The 18,945-nt window shown below is 59.2% G+C and overlaps 1 protein-coding gene across 1 annotated transcript in view; it reads left to right on the top strand.

The window, feature by feature from the left end:
• Positions 1 to 1,686: 1,686 nt before the first annotated feature.
• NFIX (nuclear factor I X) overlaps positions 1,687 to 18,945 on the top strand; it is a 102,491-nt gene continuing 85,232 nt past the window's right edge. Inside the window, exon 1 of the mRNA XM_047776891.1 lies at positions 1,687 to 2,071. Within this exon, the coding sequence (XP_047632847.1) occupies positions 2,045 to 2,071 (27 nt within the window). The 5' untranslated portion in view covers positions 1,687 to 2,044. The remainder of the gene's footprint in view (positions 2,072 to 18,945) is intronic.

The raw sequence follows: 18,945 nt of genomic DNA, 5'->3' as shown, positions 1-18,945 counted from the left end.
CTACTATGTCCCCAGCGCTAGGCACAGGGCCTGCCAGACACTCATCCTCTGACTCACAGACACCCTCAGGCACACAGCCAGACCCGCATCACTGCTACACAACACTGGTCCATTCAAAGAGACTGCTGGACACACACTGACCTGTATCTCCTTCCTCCCAGAGGATACCCAGACCCACTCAGACACCCAAGAACCCAACTCAGGCCACCCTGCCTCAGTGATGCAGTGAGACCGGCACACACAATCAGGCATATTTTCACACACACAGGGACACATACATACAGCTCGGCACCCACACCCCTCCGATAGACAATGCATAGCTGAGAATTGCCACAGCTTCTTGGCCCAGGAAGGTGAGAAGGTGCGGGCTGCACCTGGTAGCAGGAGGGAGCTTTGTCCCAGCAGGAGCTGCCTGGGGGCATCAGGCACTGCCTTCCCACCCACCCCCAGGGGTGTGTATGTGTGTGTGTGCGTGCACACGCGCGTGCATGCATGTGTGTGTGGTGGGGTGTTCCTCAAGGGCTCCCGCTTGCCCCTACACCAGGGTCCTCAGCACCAGCCTCTCCTCTCTTTCTTTTCTGCCCTGGAAATGGGGGATCATGGGCCTACCCCAGGGGATGGAGCCTCACTAGGGGGTGTGAGTATATGTATCTGAGGCCTCAATGCCCATTTCTGTCCCTGATGGTCAGGCTGTGTAGCCCCTGCTAGACTTGTGTATGTCCATGATCAGGGTCCCAGGGATGTGTATGTGTGTGTGTGTGTGGTGTGGTGTGAGGGGTCGTGAGAGGGGCCTGGGTCCATGTGCGTGATACTCGTATACATCTGGGAATCAAGTGTGTGGTATGTGTGCCTGTGTGTTGCTGTGACGGCTAGTGTCACTTTTTACCAGGGTCAGGGCTTTCCCTGTGTTTGGTATGTATCCAGGTGTCTGATGGTGTGTTTTTGTGACAGAGCGTTAGTACCTTTCCACCACTGCTGTGATGTTTTGGTGCAGCTTTGTGTGAGTGTGTTGTGTGTGTTTGAGTGTCTATGCATAGGCATTGTGGGTCTAGAGAGTGTGAGGATACAGTTGTGTGATCATGTCAGCATGAATCTGTACATGTCAGTGTGCACTGATGTGTGTGTCTTGGTGTGTATCAGTGTGTGTTCATGCAAGGCCAGTATTGGAGTGTATCCACCTGTATCTGGGTGTCTGAATACGGTTTGTTGAAATGCATGTGTACAAGTGTCATCTTGTGATGGTGGGCCCTGTGTGCATGTCAGTGTGTGGGTTGTGGGTTGCTTTCCTAGTCCTGGGGTATGTGTGTGTCAGTGCATGTGTGTGGGTTGTGTGTCTGTGCTGTGTGTGCGTAGGTGTTTGCGTGTGCTTTGTTGGAACGTGGAATGTATGACAATGCGTTCTGTACGTGACATGTATGGAGGGGTCTGAGCCCCACTGCGTGTCAGCGTGTGTCTGCGTTGGAACGCGGGCCAGCACGTGTGAGGGTGGCCGTGCCGGTGTGCGCCCCCGCGCGTGCGGGTGCCTGAGTGCGTGTGTGTGTGTGTGTGTGTGTGCATGTGTGCGTGCATGTGTGTATGTGCGCGCCGGCCGTCGCTCCCCCGCCCTCCCCGCCCCTCCCCGCGCCCCTCCTCCCGCCCGCGCCGCCCGCCCGCTCCCTCTCCCCGGAGTGCGCCGCTTCCAAACTTTGTCTAAACTTTCACTTTCACAGCGCGGCGGCTGCGGCGGCGGCGGCGGCGGCGGCGGCGGGCGAGGGTGACCGGCCGAGCGGCGGCGGCATGGAGTAGACGCGCAGCGGCGGCGGCGGCGGCGGACGCGAGAGGCAGCGGCGAGCGCGGCGGCGGCGGCCCCGGAGCCGGCGGGGCCGAGCCTGCGAGCGGCGAGCGCGGAGCGGCGCCGGGCCGAGCGCGGGGCCGCGGGCCGGGCGGGCGCAGCGCGGCGGAGGCCGGAGGAGCCGAGCCGGAGCCGGAGCCCGAGCGCGGCCGCCGCCTGCCGGGCCTCCCCTCGCCGCGGCCGGCCGCCGCGCTCCCGCCCGGGCACCCAGCTATGTACTCCCCGTACTGCCTCACCCAGGTATCGGCCACCGCCCCCGCGCGACCCGGGAGGGGAGCGGGCGCTGGAGGCCGGCCGGCGGCGCGGGCAGGAGGGCGGAGGGGGCGCGCGGCGGCTGGGGAGAGTGAGCCCGCGGGCGGCCAAGGGGTGCAAGCCGTGCGGTTGGAAGTCCGGGCACGCGTGCGGGCGCCCCCGTGCGCGTGTGACCCTGGCCACCGAGCAGACTCCTGTTGGGGGCTCCAGGGGTGGCCGGCTGTGTGCGTGGCGCTGCCCGTGGAGCGGGAGTGTGTGTGTGTGTGTGTGTTTGTGTGTGTGCGCGCGCGCGCGCGCTCGACTGGGGTGCAGTGGGCAGGGGGACTCCCGCCGACCTGTGGGCGACTGTGGCGTGCACACGGGCAGTGTGGCCGCTGGCAGTGTTTGCGGGGTGACAGAGTGGTAGGGGATGGTCCCGAGGGCGTAGTGCGGGGACTAGGTTTGGCGGCGCTCCCTGGGGCGGGCGCAGCGGTTCCCGAGGGTGGCAGCGGCCAGCGTGCGTGGCGGTGGCCCCTGCGTGCCGCTGGGGTGCTCCGGGCGGGCGGAGCGGCCCGGGCGTCTCCCCAAAGTCTTTGTTCAGGTCTCACATGGGAGCGGGGCTAAGAAAATGGCGGGGCTCCCAAATTTCGGTGGGGCAGGGGAGGGGAGGGAGGGACGGGCGGGCTGCCAGCCTGGGCCGCGCCTCTTTGCCGACCCTGGACGCCGCAGTTGCGGCGTCCCCCCCCCCCCAAAAAAAAAACTTTCCTCGGCGCAAAGTTTCCGGCCCCAGCGACCCCGGCGTCCTGGACCAGGCGGGCCTGGGGAATCCCGTCCCGCTGCCCGGAGGCGGGAGGGGCAGGAGGGAGCCTCGGACGCTGCCGACCGTGTTGCGGCCACGCCGTCGGGTCAGCAGCGGGCGCCGTGCCGACCTTGGCGCGCTGCAAAAGCGCGTCCCGCCTCCAGCGAACTTCCCTGCACGGAGCTCGGCAGGCGGCAAAGACCCTGGGTATGCCTGGCCTGCCACTCCACCCTCCTCGGCGGTGGCCCCAGGCTCTGAGAGGGCACAGAAGCTGCCCAGAGTCCCACTGCGGCCCTGGCAGCGCTGTCTGCAGGGCCACGTTATGGCTGACAACCCAGACTCCCGCAGAGGGGACACCTGGGGGCTACTTAGTCCTGCCTGCCAGCACGGCCTTCCTCTGTGTGGAGGGAGTCTCTAAGCCAGGCCTGCGGTCCTAATTGTCCCCTCTGCCAGTATGAGCCTTGCCAGCTGTGTGCCAAGTGTGCCCAGGCTGGGAGTGGGACTCCACGTGAATATGGTCGCAATGCGGGCCTGATTTGTGGCGAGGGGCAAGAGGGTATGTTTGGGGTGTGTGTCAGCTTCCTTCCTCCAACAAATAGAATGCCCACACCACACTCTTCTATCCACAGATGTGACTGTGTGTGTGTGAAGTCAATCTCGGGGTCTGTGTATGGCCTTGTGGATCAGCTGTGGGCAGCCCTACATGGAATGGACATATGTGTGGCTCAGTGCAAGGGTTTTCCTGTACAGAAGCGGGTGTATGTGTTGGTGAGGTGCACATGTCATGGTGTGACTGCAGGTGTGAGCAGACACCCTGGCCACTGCAGCAATGTGGGGTCTCTGACAGCTGTATCTCTGACTGGCTGGCTACCCCATCTTGGGTTCCCGCACCATGACCCTACCCACCTAGCTGGCTGCCTTTGGGGCTATGCTTGTCTGGCTTGTGTGGCTGGTGTTCAGGGCCTAGTGGGACCAAGACCGTATGCTCGAGGGCCCCTTGCCCACTGACCGCCAGCTTGGCTTCCTGGCCTACATCCCTGGTCAGCCTGGGTGAGAACTTTGTCCCTCAGATGTCACAGAACCCTGGAAAAGAAAATGCCGATCCACTGGTGACAAGACTAGAGGGGCTGGGGCAGCCCCCAGACTCAGGGTGATGGCCAGCGCTTTACTCTGACACCTCAGAAGGGAGCACGGCTTCAGTTCTGTGTTGCACGCCCGAGGGTTCCAGGGCATCTGGGGAGAGAAGTGGGCACGGACTCACTGGATTGCACCCCTCAGCTCTGGGCAGGCAGCTGCTATTGGCTGGTCAGAAGGGTCCGGCCTGCCCCTCCTGACAGCCACATTTCTGGGCTCTAGTCTCTGTTTTTATAACTCTTTCTGCTTCCATAGTTTGCTCTGCCAATCTCTGTCTTTTTCTCTGTCTCTGTCTCCCTCTGCCCCTTTTCCATCTCTCTCTCTGTCCTATATCTTTGACTGTCCCTGTCTTTCTCTGTCTCTGATTCTGGTCTGGCCCCATCTCTAGTGGTCCCCCCCGCCATCTCCCTGAGTCTCGGACTCTTTCTCTGGCCTCCCTGTCTCTCTCTCTTTCTTTTTTTTCAAACCAGAATTGGCTTCGATTTTAAAGTCAATAAATGATTGAGCAGGAATGAGCTTGGAGCAGCGGGGCCCTGGCGGGGAAAGGCACTGTGGGCGAGGGGGAAGGGCGGGCGGGGGGTGGGGGGGAGGGAAATCTCCTTCTGGAAAAAGCATCGAAATCCAGGGCGGCTGGGCGGGGTGCTTGCTGGAGCTACTTGAGCCCACTGCAGCCATGAACCTGAGTCCTGGGTGGAGGGGAGGCAGGGATGGATGGCCCCTGCCCCTAACAAACAGAGCGGCACACCAGGACGTGGACACACACATACACCATCGCTGCCACCAGGATGAGGACTGAACGACCCACTGATGCTGAGGTCCAGACACACCACCATTGACGGATGAACGTATGGACACAGGAAGCGGTGGAGTGTGTTCTCTCCCCATCAACACACACACACACACACACACACACGCACACGTATGACACACCAACCCCTTGAGACAGGATGTGTATATCGACATAAACTCACGGAGACGTACAATACCTCCTAGACACACTCGGATACAGGCTGAATCAAGTGTGTGTTCACCCGAACACTTGCCCCCACAGACCCAAGGACACACACCTTTTCACAAGACACAGTGCTGTTGGCTCCCCAGGTATGTACACAAACACACACATACCCTCAGAAGCGCTTGTTTGCCGACATTCCCTGTCTTACGACCATAGGAACAGTGGAATGTTCACACACAAGTCACATACACACTCCTTCCAGGGGAGGAGGATAGGCTGGGGCCTCCCTAATGCCCCCCCAACTCTCTCCCAGGGTCTCTATGGCCCCGCCTCTATCCCTGTGAAGCCGTTGCTCTCCCTCCTGGCACCAGCATAGCTCACCCCCCCCCCCTTTTTTGGTCATGCCTGCAGCATGTGGAAGTCCTGGGCCAGGGATCGAACCCCTGCCACAGCAGGGAACCAAGCTGCTACAGGGACAACACTGGATCCCTAATTCACTGCACCACAGTGAAAATGCACCCCTTTTTTATGGTGCATTTTCTCTTTGGGCCTGCCTCATGCTCACTCCTGGGGTGGAAGGTGTGTGTGGCCACAAGCTGAAACCGAGTAGGCTGTGCTTGTGGCTAGGTTGAGCTCAGCCAGTCTTCCAGTCTGAGCTCAGAACCTTGGGGTGTGCCGGGTTAACACAGGAGGGCAAGGTGCTCCCTTCCCTGGCCAAGATTGTCTTGGGTAGACTTGAGGGCTCCCAGGTGAAGCTATGGGAGCAGAGGTTGAGTGTTATCATTAGACTTTGCAAATAAGATAGCTCAAAGTTTGAGCTCTAGCTCTGCATCCTCCAGTCATCAAACTTGAAGCATAGGATTTTCCTGGTCTGTAAAATGGGCAATAATAGTACCTACATTTGTGCTGTGATTAGGCTCAGTGCCATGCCTAGCTTGTAGCTTATGCTCAAGAAAAGGAGTGACATATCCTTCAGGTTATCGTCGCTAGGCCAGCCCAAGGCCTTCCCAATTGAGGGCAGGCCGCTTCAGAGGGATGGAAGGCGGGGTCAATCACCTCCCAACCCTGGGAATCCAAATGAACTGCCTGGAGGAGGCAGCAAGAGAAGCATTTGGAAGGAAGGAGGCTTGCTCATTGCCCAGCTCCTTCCCCTCAGGTGGGGATCCTGTAAGCCAAGCAGGGGACAGCAGGGTGTTCAAGGCAAGGAGAGGTGATGGCAGCAGAGGGAGAGCCAAGTCCTGGGCTGCCTCATGGGGACAGATGCCCTTCTTGAGGGTTCTGGCTGCCTTGCCTCTTTCCCTGATCTCACAGGCTTGCTTTGGGGCCGGGCTCTGAGGCCTTGTGCCAGAATGTGCAGGAGTGTGTGTGCCCACGAGTGCCCAAATGTGAGTGGGGGCAAAGAGCCTAGCAATCTGGATGGGTCCCAATGGTGACTTTAGGGACCTCTGCATGGCTCCAGCATCATTTCTGCATCTGCATCAGGGGGTTGTCACCTGGGCCTATCAAAGAAACAGGGTACATGTGCAGGACCCTGTGTGGGGACTTGGCAGGGTCAAGAGGGTGCTGTGGGTATGTGTGCAGGGTGGGCATGCAGCTATGGCTGGCAGCAAAATCCCCCCAGTGGTCTGACCACTGGCCTCCACTTTCTAACCTGCTGGGAGCCTGGGCTTTTTTGTCTGCTTGGTTCCTATCCTCTGTTCTTTAAGCAAAAGCGTGGGGTCTCATACTTTTCCTTCTAAGAAAGGCTGAAGGGGCCCAGATGCCCTTGTTTCCCTCTAGCGCAGTGCTGAGGATGAGGCTCCTGTCCCTCCTGGCTGGGGTGGGGGAAAGGAGGGTGTGTTTTCCCTTTTCTATGGGCCAAACCCTGGATGTGGAGGAAAAGGGGCTGAAGGTACGTCCGTGAGCTGCTCCCTGGGTTCTCCCTGATCCATGTGTGTATTTATCGGCATAGCTAGCCTTAGAGCCACCATCTTCCCGAGGACGGCTGTGTGGCTATGCGTGTCTGAGTGGGTCCCTTCCAAGTGTCCCTGGGTCTCCGAGTGTATGTCCCTGGATGCTGCCTTGTGTCTCTGAGGGTCATTCCAAGCTCTGTCTCTGCAGTCGGGTGACGGTGGGGCTGGGGGTGTGTGTCACCATGTGTGTTGGGGTGCCTGCCGCGGTCTTTGTGCTGTGGTGCTGCTATGGTGTGTCGCTCTACAAATCACTGTATCCTCTGGTGTCTGACCGTCACAGCAAGGGGTGTCTTGGTGTGCCTTACCGTGCGTGCTGGCCTGTCAGTGTTGACCTGTGTTGGCATACCTGTGTCAGCGTGTGTGCCTGCAGGTATCGTCCCCATGGCATCCTGCATCCTAGGCTTGTCCCTGTGACCATTAATGTGTGTTTCAGCATGTGGGCCCATCCTGGCCTCCCTTGGCCTCTCAGCACCTTGTGAAGTGCCCACTGTGGCGGCCAGCCTAGTGGCTGGGAGCAGTCCGGCTTCTCCGAGGCTTCCCATGAGGTCAGGCGGCCATGGTGGCCCTGCTGTGGGCCCCACCCGTGCCCCTGGCCCGGCATGGACAGAAGCCTGTTGTGTGGCGAGGTGCGGGTATGTGTTTGGGCCGCCCACAGGCCTCCCTCTGTCTGCCCGGCGCACATTGATCTTGGCTTCTGCCTGTGTCCGTCCTGGCCTGGCCAGCTGGGGTGTCCGGCTCTCTGTGGGCCTGAGCCCACTGCCCCACTGCCCCCACGGCCAAGCTTACGTGGGACCCCCACGGTCCCACACCCCTGTGCGGCCCGCTGTCCCTCGGAGGCTCTGAGAGCACGGATTTGGAAACTGAGGCCCCCTCCCTGTTTTCCCCCGCCCCCCTCTCTTTCCTCCCTCTCTCTTCCCCTCCTCCCGCTCCCTCTCTCCCTCTCTCTCTCCTCCTGCCAAACGCATCTTGGCTCTGTCTGAATATCTCTCCTCCTCGATTTTTGGCTCCAGCTCTGGGCGCGTTCACTAAAAGAAGGGCTAGCTCCCCCCTTCCCCGCCCCCCTTCCTTGCCGCCTCCCCCCTCTGGAGGAGCCCCTCTGAGGGGCGGGAGTGGCCTTGTGCAGGGGCCTGGGCCCCCGAGTGGGCTTGGCCAAGGGGGCACAGGCCTGGTGGGCATGGGGGCTGGGTGGACTGGGCCTGGCAGCCTGAGGGAGCAGTGGCTGGGGTGACCGTGCTGCCCGGCTGGGCGGGCGGGCGGGTGGGGAGGGGTCGGGGGCACAGAGCTGGGGTGTCTGGCTTCTGGTGGGGCTGGCAGGCCTCAGTGAGGCGCAGCTGTGCCCAGAACTCCGAGCTGCATTTGCCATCACTACCGATGTGGCTGCGCCAGCCAGGGAGGGGGAGGCGGGTGGCGGGCACTGCGGCGCTCCACAGCCAATCGGAAGCCAGGGTTGCACTGGGGAGCTCTCCCCCCATTGGGCCCCACCCTGATGGGACCTGGGGGTGGTGGCCAGCATTGGACAGGGGGCAGTGCCACCACCACCGCTGAGGACCCTGCCCCCTTGGTTGAAAGCTCAGTGCCAGCCTTCCTGGCACAGAACGGGCAAGGGCGGGGGTCTGTCCCCACCTGAATCTGCAGGAGCCAGGCTGGAGGAAGGGGCAGCTCAGAGGTGCACCCCACCTCCTTGGCCCCAGGAAGCGGCTTTCAGTCTGGGGCAGCCAGGAGCTGGGGGTGGGGGCCAAATCATCCAGGAGGGTCCATCCAAATATCGGCTTTGGTCGAATCATCTCGGGGCTTTATTCTGGGTCCATCTCACACAAAGTCGCACACTCTCACTGGCACACACAGGCACAAAGAATCACGCTGTCACACAGGCGCGGCACACCCTGGCACAGCACACCTCCCTAAATCAGGAGCACACAGACACAGGCGTCCCCACACAAAGAGGCTCGACTTCACACACAGACACCTAGAGATGCTCGCCACATTGAACACAACAGCTTGGGCTACACACACAGGGACATACACGTGGGTGCAAGCCCCAGGGCACACATAGCCACATGGTAACACATGGCGAGGCACACAACATGGACACACACACTGCTACTGCCAAACACACAGGAGCACATATAGGAGTGCACGGCCCCACAGACGCTCAGCAAGAAGCACACAGCACACTCATGCAGTGACACTGGCAGACACCTGGTGATACACACACTTGGCAATGTCTGGAAACATTTAGTTGTTACACTTGGGGGGGGGGTTGCCACTGGTGCCTAGTGGTAGAGGCTGGGGACACTGCCAAACACCCTCGTGCCCAGGATGGCCCCCATCACAAATAGTGATCCAGCCCCCAGTGTCAACCCTGCCGAAGTGGAGAAACTCAGCCCCGGTATATTGTCAGCCACACACGGTAACACACACATGGGCCCAGCTAACCCCTGACACCCATTGCACCCCCCACCCCCACATCTGGGCAAGTGTCTGGCTGGCACACTGTCTTGCTCACCAGGACCCGCGTATTGTCACAAATGCAGGGCCCCCCACCTTACACACACACACACATACACACACACACAAGCCCAGGCACAAACAGTGTAGTATGTATACAATCCTGTGTTGTTGCTCCAGCACATGGGGATGAGGGTGACACCTACACACCCATCCGCACCCAGACCACACCTGGCCTGCTTGGAAATGGCACCTGAGAGGCAAGACCCGCCCTCCTTGCATCTCTCCCTCTACCTGCCGGCCTTGTTGACTGTCTTGGAGCAGCAGAGCCAATGATCCCAACCTCTCCAGGTGGAATTTGGAGCACTGAATCCCTGTGCTGGCTTGTAGAAGTCTGGGGGAGACTCCTGGGGGCCACATGCCCACCCTTGCCCAGGACACCCGGCAAGGCCCCCTGTCTTGCAGCCTTGCTTCGAGCAGCCATCGAGTCAGTCCAGGATGGAGGCAAGGCTGACTTCTGAGACTGCTGTTCGCCGTGGGGTGTCTCATTAATTCTCTGGCTGTTGACTCCTCATTTCTGACTCTGGAGAAAGAGAAGAAAGACGGCTGGTGGAATTGTACAGGGAGAAAGCTTTCTGGAGGATGCTAATTGAAGGAGTGTTTGTCCTCGAAATCATAGCAGTGGCTCAAGTGTGCCATGTGCTTGCTGTGTCTCGACCTGTGTTTAGCACCTTCCTAGCTTGTCTCCCTGGATCCTTGCACATGAGGTGGGTGTGGCAAGTGTTAGCTGTGCCCATGCATGTGTCGGGCAGTATATCACGGCCAAGTTTCTCCACTTTGGCACTGTTGGCATTTGGGATATTTGGACATTATGGGGCCTCTGAGCCAACTTCCTGGGTTTGAATCCTGGCTCTGCTACTCACTAGCTGTGTGACCTTGGGCAAGTTGCTTAACGTCTCTGGGCCTCAGTTTCCTCTCACAGGGTTGTGGTAAGGATCAAAGGAGTTGGTTTACTGAAAGTGCTTTAAAAGAGTGCTTGATGTGAAGTCCTTGATTTTATAGATGAAAAACTGAGACTCAGAAAAGGGGCATCCAGGACCAGGGCCAAGGGCTAGAATGTGGTGGAGCCCAACCTCCTCTCTGATTGCCACCATCCTAAATGCTACTGATGGGACAAGATTGCAGCTTATTCTCTTTACCAAATTTCAGAGGGCCTCTAGGCCACCCCACCCTAATTTGAAATATATCTGAGTTGTTGGCCCTTGAACCCTCCTTACTGCTCTGACGTTCAGATTGTCTTCTGTCCAGGGCTCAGAATGAGAGTGGATAGTTGTCTTACCCCCTCTGCACACCCATCGGCCAGGCTTGCTCTCACCTTCCTGGCAGAGGGCCCAGCACCCTCTCCCACACCTTGCTGGGCACCTAGCCGGAGCCCATGTGCTGGGGGTACAGCCAGGGGCCTGTGCATTCCTTCCACAAATATTTACTAAGCACCTCCTGGGTGCCAGGCCCTGTTCTAGGCCCTGGGGGCTCAGCAAGGAGCAAAATCGGCAGCAGAGCCAACCCCAGTGGGAGGGTAGGCAGTGTACCTGACAAATAAGGGAGGGTCCAGTACTTGAGACAGTGATAGGTGTTATGGGGGAAAGAGAACAGGTCGGGCCCTCGGAAGTACTGGGCAACTCTGGTTTTAGCAGAGGTGGTCTGGGAGGCCTTGTGACTCCATGAGACTTTCAACTCATCTTTGCTCTGCCACAGAGCAAGTGCAGCCCCCCAGGCCCTTTTCCCTCTCAAAGGGGCAGTAGGGAGGTCAGGGTCAGGGGTACGTGACTTAGCATGGTCAGCCCCACCATCTGCCTGGAATGCAGGGCCCGTTGTCGCTGTAGTCTGAGGTCATCCATTATCCAGACTTTTGGGTACCGAATACTGCCTGCTTGAGACCTGGGCACAAGATGGCCGGGGCCTCTTCCGTACAGAAACGGGGCCTCGATGGGCACCAGGCACTCTCAACTCTTGTGGCTCTGAGCTGGGGGGTGGGGCGGGGGCAGCTGGTGGCCCGGAGTGGCACTTCCACCTGGGCCCCTCGATTTAGCTCCCTTGGGGCGGATCCAGTTTATTTTTACCCCAGCCTGTCACCCTGGCAGTGCCAGGCTGCGCCATCTTTGTAGGGTCTTGGGGACCTGCCCGTGGCTCAAAGGGACATGGCTTTGTCTACCGGCCCCCCAGATTCCCACTGGGCCCCCATCTCCTCCATCCCCAAAGCTCCAGGTATAAGGGCTCTGAGCTGGGGCTGGTGGGGTCGGCCCTGCTGGCTGGCAACCACTGTGCCCAGCCTGGTGGCATTTGGTTTGGCGCCCTGCCTGCCCGCCACCCCCACCCCATGCCCAGGCAGAGCTGAGCGGCTGCTGCTGCCAGTCTCCATTTCGAAGCTTGGGGTGGGGGTGGGGGAATGCTGGGCACCTTCCGGCCCCCTGCCCATCCCGTGCCACCTGGGGCTTGTCCCCCATGCCTACTCCCTGGAAGGATCCGGGCTGCTTCTCTTGCTGCCCCTTTCTATCCCAGAGCTCGGCGAGGATGCCCGCCTGGCTTCCATCTTCCCTGCTAGCTTCCTCCGTCTCTTGCCTGCTTGCCTGTAATGGCTCACCATTTTTGGCATCTCCTCCCCCTCCCCTTCCCATAGGCGCCAACCTCACTTCCAAACCCGCCATTGCTGGCTCTCTGGCCTCTGCTGCCTGGGGCTGGGACCCTGGAAGAGAGAGTTTGGGAGGCTAAGCATATGGGCACGAGGAGGGCTTTCTGGGTGTGTGTGTGTGTGTGTGTGTGTGTGCGCGCGCGCGCGTGCGTGTGTGTCTGGAGGGGGAAACATGCTCCAAGTCAGCTCGTGCAGCCAGCCTCGAGGTTGGCAGAGCTGGGCTGCAGAAAGGGGGTGGCAGAGAAATGCAGACCCTCCCCTTTATGACCAGCTCTGGGGCCTGGTATCAGCCTCTGGGCTACCGGGAGACCGAGTAGGCATTTCTGTCCAAGCCCAGGGTCTGGACTGGGAAAAGCAAGGCTTCATTTGTAGGGTGCTCAAACCTCTTGCTTCCCCCCACTAGGACTTCAAAATTATTGCTCCCCCTCCCCAAAGCTGGGAGAGAACCAAGCCCCAGGTTGGGCCACTCGTGCCCCCAGAGGGGCAAGGGACTTCGGAGGAACCGGTTTACTGCCCCCCCCCACCCCAGCCCGCTGCCCGCCTCTCGGCACTAAACAAAGTTTGCTAAGTAACTTCAAATGTTATTTGAGGACGGCCTGGCCTCAGCCCAAGGCGGCCCTGTGGAAACTTGTTTTTCGCTGCCGAGGCTGCAAGTATCAAAGACACACTTTCGGGGGGGTGGGGTGGGGTGGGGGTGCTTCGATGCTTCTCCCCTCTCTCTGGCAGGGGCTGGCCCTGAATGGACACATAGACATATAGAAGCCTGCACTGGCCGAGGGACACACACATCACACTGCAGCTTGTGACACCAGATGCATGACAGCCATGGACCATAGCACTCACCATAACACACACAACACATACGTACTGACACACCAAGGTGGTGGGGGGTGGGGTCTAGGTTTGGAGGGTGCTACCCCCAGCCCACAGGCCCCAGGGTTTTTCCAGCTGGTAAGGTTTTTCCACACTGGGAAAGTACGTGCCCAAGGAGCCTGGAGTTCTGCGTTCTTGGGTCTCCTGGGCCTGAGTGGGTACTCAGATGGGTCCCCTACCCTCTCTCAACCTCGGTTTCCCCAAACTGTAGAAGGAGGTGCTGGGTCCGGAGGAGTGTAAGAGGCAGAATCCTGCACTGATTAGAAGAGTGACTGGGATGGAATCATTGAAGTGAGGAGTGAGTCCCTAAGAGCGGCGCCTGAGCATGAGGCCTGGGGTACGAGCAATGCTCCTGAGTGTCAGCTGGCATTTCTGCAATCCTAATGGGTGTCCACTGACTGCAAGCCCTGACCTCAGGCAACTCTAGGTTCGCCAGGTCCCAGGGAGGCCTCTGTTTTTCTCATCTTCTCCCTCCATCTCTCTCCTGGCTTTTCTTAATCTTTTTCCCTAAATCCCTCCTTCTCTGGGAGTCCACCAGCCCTGCCCAGGCCTGGCGCTTGGGGAAATCATGGGAACAGGCTCCGGGTGTGTGTGGTGCAAAGAAGCCAGCCAAGCATGTGGTCCTCCATGCCCTGGGGTCCCTGACAACCCTCCTGGGAGTCCCCACACTCAGGCGAGAAGCTGGGGGGTGGGCATCTGAGCTGACATGGTGTGGGAGGGGGCAGCTCCATCACAGAGTCCCTCTGAACTGTCACATCCTGAGGTTTGTTAGGTGGGATCCCAGTGGACAATAGAAAGGCCAAGGCCCAGGGGACACTGGACTGACCCAGCCCTAGTCCCTGAGAGTCACTGCGTCTCACTTTCATCCAGACCTCCGTTGAGGTAGGTTTGTGGGGGTCCCCTGGTCTCAGCACCACACACCACTTCATCTCCACTCACAGTCGGTACCCGCAACACCCCGCCACCCGCAGTCTGTCGCACAGTGACAGCCTGTCACAGGCACCGCCGCACACCGGCACAATCTGTCGTCCACGCACAGTCTCACACACAACCTGTCACACATGCACACACACACAGCGGCACAGTCACACACACAGCCAGCCTCACGCGATCACACCAAGCGTCACAGCTTGTCACAGCCATAGACTCCTCACAATAAAAATAACAGCTACCAACTCCAGAGCAATTATGCCTGGGCAGCGGGTGGGCGGGTGCACGTGACCTCCTGTAACCCTCCCAACATGAGGCAGGTATGAGTAACCTGTTTTACAGATGAGGAAACAGAGGCCAGAAGGTCAGGTGCCAAGGTCATGAGGCTAGAAGCAGGGTGGCAGGAATTACTCAGCCAGGCCCCCAGGGGCAAGCAAGATTTAAACAGATCCCTGGCTTTTCAACCTACTCCTACCTAGCTGTGATCCCTGCCCCTTCTGCCCTCACCATGGGAATTCCTTCCCATTCCTCAGATGGGGAAAACTGAGGTTCTGAGCAGCCTAGCCAAGAAACAGGGGAAGGGGCCCACTGGCCCCTTGCTTAAGAAGGTCAAACTGTCTGCCCTCAGCTGAGGAAATGTGAGCTATGCCCAAATGTTATTTGGCTCTTTATGGATGCAGCAGCCTGAAGTCTTGCTGGATTCTGTGTGTAGGAGCCTTTGACTGGGGCTAGGATTCTGGAAGGCAAAGAGGGCCTGGGTTTTCAAAATCTCTGTCTCCATCCATAGTGAGGGTGAGTCACTCCCTCCCAGCCATGCCCAGGAGACTCAGGCTGCCCTGCACCCTTACTTCCCCAGGGCCCTCCGCATTCCAGGGCGCTTCCTCCTCCTCCACCTCCTCTTCCTCCTCCTTTGCTGCCCGCCTTCGCTCCCTGGGGCTTCCCCCATTAGGGCTGCCCCGGCCAAAACCAACACAGCTCCAACGACATCCCGCCGAGACCCTCCGGGCGGCGGCAGGCCCTGCCTCCTGGCCCGCTCAGGGGCTAAATCCTGGCTCAGCGTGGCAGCGACGGCGTCCCCACGCACGTGGCCACTCTTAGGGCAAGCACATGCGCACACCCTGGCGCAGGGGCCAGCCCCGACGGGGGCACCCGGGAGCGCATAAGCACGCTCCTGCACCGGGGTTCAGATCCTTGTCCAGAGCAAGCCCTAGCCTGGCGCCTTTTCCGCCCCCACGGGGATCCAGGCATCATCAGCTTATGTGTACATTCAGGCCTGACACCCAAAAGGGACTGCAGGGCGCCCACAGGTCCATAAATAGTCCTTGACCAACATCAAATGGGGCCCAGCGTGTGTGCGCGTGCACACACACACACACACACACACACTCACACACACACACTCCCTCAGCTTGCACCCTGACCAAGGGGTTCTGAGCACAGCTACTGCCCCCCGTGCTATGGGGGCCCTCAACTCAGGTAGGTAGGTGAGCCTGCGAGAACTACAGGTGCCCATGCATGTGGCTCCAGGCCCACGCGAGCACGCAGCTCCCCAGCCTGCACATGCGTGTATTTCACGTGAACTGCACACCTGCCAGGCCGCCCAGGGCACCTGGCTGCACAGCCACATTCAGGTTGCTGGGGGAGGGGACTGGAACTCAGAGGCCTAATTCCCACCGCCCCCATTTCTCTTAGAACACCCGCCTGCCCAGATGTCTCTGGGGTGCAGGTGAGACGCCCCGGAACTGCTGCCCAGCGGCGCCCCTGCATGTGCTATATATATATTGGAAATTTGTACCTTTATATGTATATATATTTATACGTAAGAACCTTCCCCCATTCCCGCTCCACGTTTGTTCTTGAGTTTTACCATCCGCATTAGGCTTCCTCCCAAACCTGCAAAAAAAAAAAAAAAATCTCCAAGCATGGGGCAAGAAGGGAGCAGCCCCACTTCCACCTTCCCACCGTGGACGCCCCTCGTTCTTAAAAGCTAGGGACCCCCCCCTTCCCGCGAAAGGCCTGGATACATCACTGAATCCCGCAGCCCTCCCCGAATCACAATCGCGGGGGTGGGTGCTGGCGGCGAGACACTGCTTTTTGGTGTGTTTGCTGTTGCTGCTTAAATTAATCCTGAGTGACGGCCCGCAATTCCTCTCCACAAAGAGGCCATTTAATGTCCCCTCCCTTCTCGGGCGAAACTTCCATTTGCCCCCCTGAGTCCAGCTTGGCAGCTCAGGCTGCGCGCTAGCAGCCCTCCTGGACTTGCCCTCAGGTGCGCCAGGGGTGTGGAGGCGGGTTCCCTGTGCACTCCGCGGCCCTCGGGAGCGTGTGTGGGTGGGTTTTGGAGGGATGGGAGATCTCTTAAAATAGAAGCGCATCGCAGAACAGAGGTGGGGGGAGGGCGTCCCAGGACTTCCTCCCTAGACAGCTCCAATGCCCAACCCAAGAGCTTCGGATGCCCTAGCCCGAGTGAAGAAACATCACCTTCCGTGCCTTCGCCTGAGCGCCCCGGGGGAGGATCCAGGCCGTCCCCCACACCGTCCTGAAGCTCCCCAGCCCGCCTCTGTCGGTGCAAACTCCGGCAGAGACGTGCCGCTGGTGACTGTGGTTGCCCCAGCTCATGTCCCTCAACAGGATCCCGCTGCCTATGTGTTCCTTTCATTGTCACCTCCCGGGTATTCTTTTCGCGCGTGACATTCCCACCCCGCCCCGCCCACTGCAATTGGGGGAGAACATAGGTGGGTGGGGGTTGTGGGATGGCCTCCCTTGGGCACAGGCAAGGGGAGGGCTGGGTGTTTTCCACGCACGGAACATGGGTGCCAACTGTCCTGTCATTTGCACAGCACACCACAGGGCAGAGGGGACAGCACAGCCCTGGACGGTGCGGACCGTCCCGACCCTAGGGCACTTGAGGGCAGTGAGCAAAGTCGGGCGTGCGCGTGCGTGGGAGGTGAAAAAGCGGGAACGGTGTGCTGAAGCCCCGGATGTGGAGAGAGCCTGTGGCACAAGGTTGGGTTTCTCCCACGGCGGAACCGCTCCAAGCGTTGAGTGAGGAGTAAGGACCACTGCCGTCGCGGGCACCTGAGGGGAAACCAGAACGGGTGTGAAGGAGCAGTGGCGATAGGCGAGGCCTTGGGCCTTTGTGCTGCAGGCCAAAGCCCTAGAAAGATGCCAACAAGACCCTAAGAGTGTCTGTGGTGTCTTTAGGACCCCACACTGCGCAGGCACGGCTCCCTCCGGCCGGGCCGTTCGCTGCCCAACCCCTCAGGGCCACCCGGCCAAAAGTGACCCCGCGCGGGCGTCGAGGGCCGGCCTGGTTTGCGTTCTGGGATCTTAGCCATTTGCAGCACCAGAGGCCTCCGCCAGAAGGGACTCAAATGGCGGCGTTTTGGCCTCGAGTCTGGTTCGATGCCTTCCCCAGGTGCGCGGCGTGCGGTCCTGGAGCGCCGTTGCCTCAGTGTCCCTCTCGGCCGGTGCCATCCTTCGCGACACGGGATTATCCGCGAGAGGGCTTTGGAAAGAATGTGATGTTGATGTTTCCTGCTCTTTGGCCGCTCGAGGGACTTTTTGAGCTTTAACAGCCCCAGAATCCGAGGACAACTTTGGGGCGTCAATACGGAGAGCGTCTCTCGTGCGTGTCTCAGCCTCCAGACCCCCAGGCCTCGCAGGAGCCTCCCCACGTCTTCCCATGCCGCCTCTTTTTTGGGGGGGAATGAGGGCAGGGAAATTTACCAAGGGAGGTTTTTGTTTGTTTCGAGGGTTGGCCGGGTTTGGGGGCGTTTGGCCTCCAGCGAGCACAGGGAAGAAATGTGACTTAGTGGCAGAAAATGCGTTTTCCCTTTCCGTCTTTTCCGCCCTCAGGCCCGGGAGTTGCGCAGCTTCTAAGAATCTTTATAAAACACCCCCTCCCCCTCCCCCAGATTCCCTCTGATCCACACCGCCTTCCGCGTTGATTTTGGGGCGCTCCAGCCTCTCCTCGCTTTGCCATCAGCCATTTTGTGGCACTCCTGGCCAGGCCGGGGGAGAGGATGCAAAAGTGGGAAAAGAACGCGTGCGCCCAGTAGGCCCGACTTAACCTCTTGGTGGTGGGGGGAGGCTAGTATCTGTCAGGCTTCATCCCCCCCACACAACCCCCGCCCCCAGCCAGTCCCCGGAGCTTAAGCAGCCCCGGAGCGTTCAGAGAAAGCACCCCCGACCGGCCCCTCGGAAGCCAGTCGTAAACCCGACTTCTCGTCACCCGAATTACTTAAATGCGCTTTGATGGTGTTAGGTCCTTTTCCTTTTCCACGTGCGGATGACTCAGCCCGCTCCAGCTGCGACTGGGGAGGTGACCCGGGGCAGCGGCTGACACCGCGCTCGGCACCCTCGACCCGGAGGCGCCCCATCCCAGCGGTATCCACTCCCCCGCCCCCAACCCCCTCGCCAAGCTCCCAGACCGCACTTATATCTTTCCCTCGCCCCCCCCTCCTTATTTTTCGGGTCATCTTTTCTCTCTTCTTTCAAAAATGATTTTTAAAATTGTAGAAGAGTTTGAGTACTTTTTTTTTTTTTCCAAGCGTGAGACAGAGACTGAATGATGGAAACAGGCATTTTTTAAAAGAAAGAGGAAAAAAAAAAATACATGCCGGCAGTCCGTGGAGCTCGAACCTCGCCTGCTTTGGCGACTGAGCTTTTGGTCCCCGGTTCCCTGGTAGAACCGGCATGGGGCACCTGGGATCTCTGCCGCTGAAAAGGCCCTGTAGAAATGCGAGGAATTATTATGATTTTAATAAAATTGTGTCTCATTTAGGAGCGCGCTTCTGCACTGCCTCTGTCGTCGGAGCCCGGGTTTGCCACGGCAAAGTCTGTAATCAGAGAAAAATACCAGCTTTGTTGAGGGTTAGAATATATCATTGGCTAATGTGTGTGGCTTTTTTTTTTTAATAATGCTAAGCATTGGAATAATTAAAGAGTGAGAAATAACTCGTCTCTCCTCTCCGCTCGGCAATGTCTTATTTAAGGGTGGAAAGCGCACTTTTAGGCAAAGCTAGTTAGTTTTAATGCGGGCTTTTTTTTTTTTTTTTTTTTCCTTCTCAACTGCCTTCCCTCCGCTCCGCTCCGGTCTGA

This window comes from Phacochoerus africanus, chromosome 4, assembly GCF_016906955.1.
Source record: "Phacochoerus africanus isolate WHEZ1 chromosome 4, ROS_Pafr_v1, whole genome shotgun sequence".
NCBI classification, from domain to species: Eukaryota; Metazoa; Chordata; class Mammalia; order Artiodactyla; family Suidae; genus Phacochoerus; species Phacochoerus africanus.
This window is presented reverse-complemented; position numbering and strand designations above follow the sequence as displayed.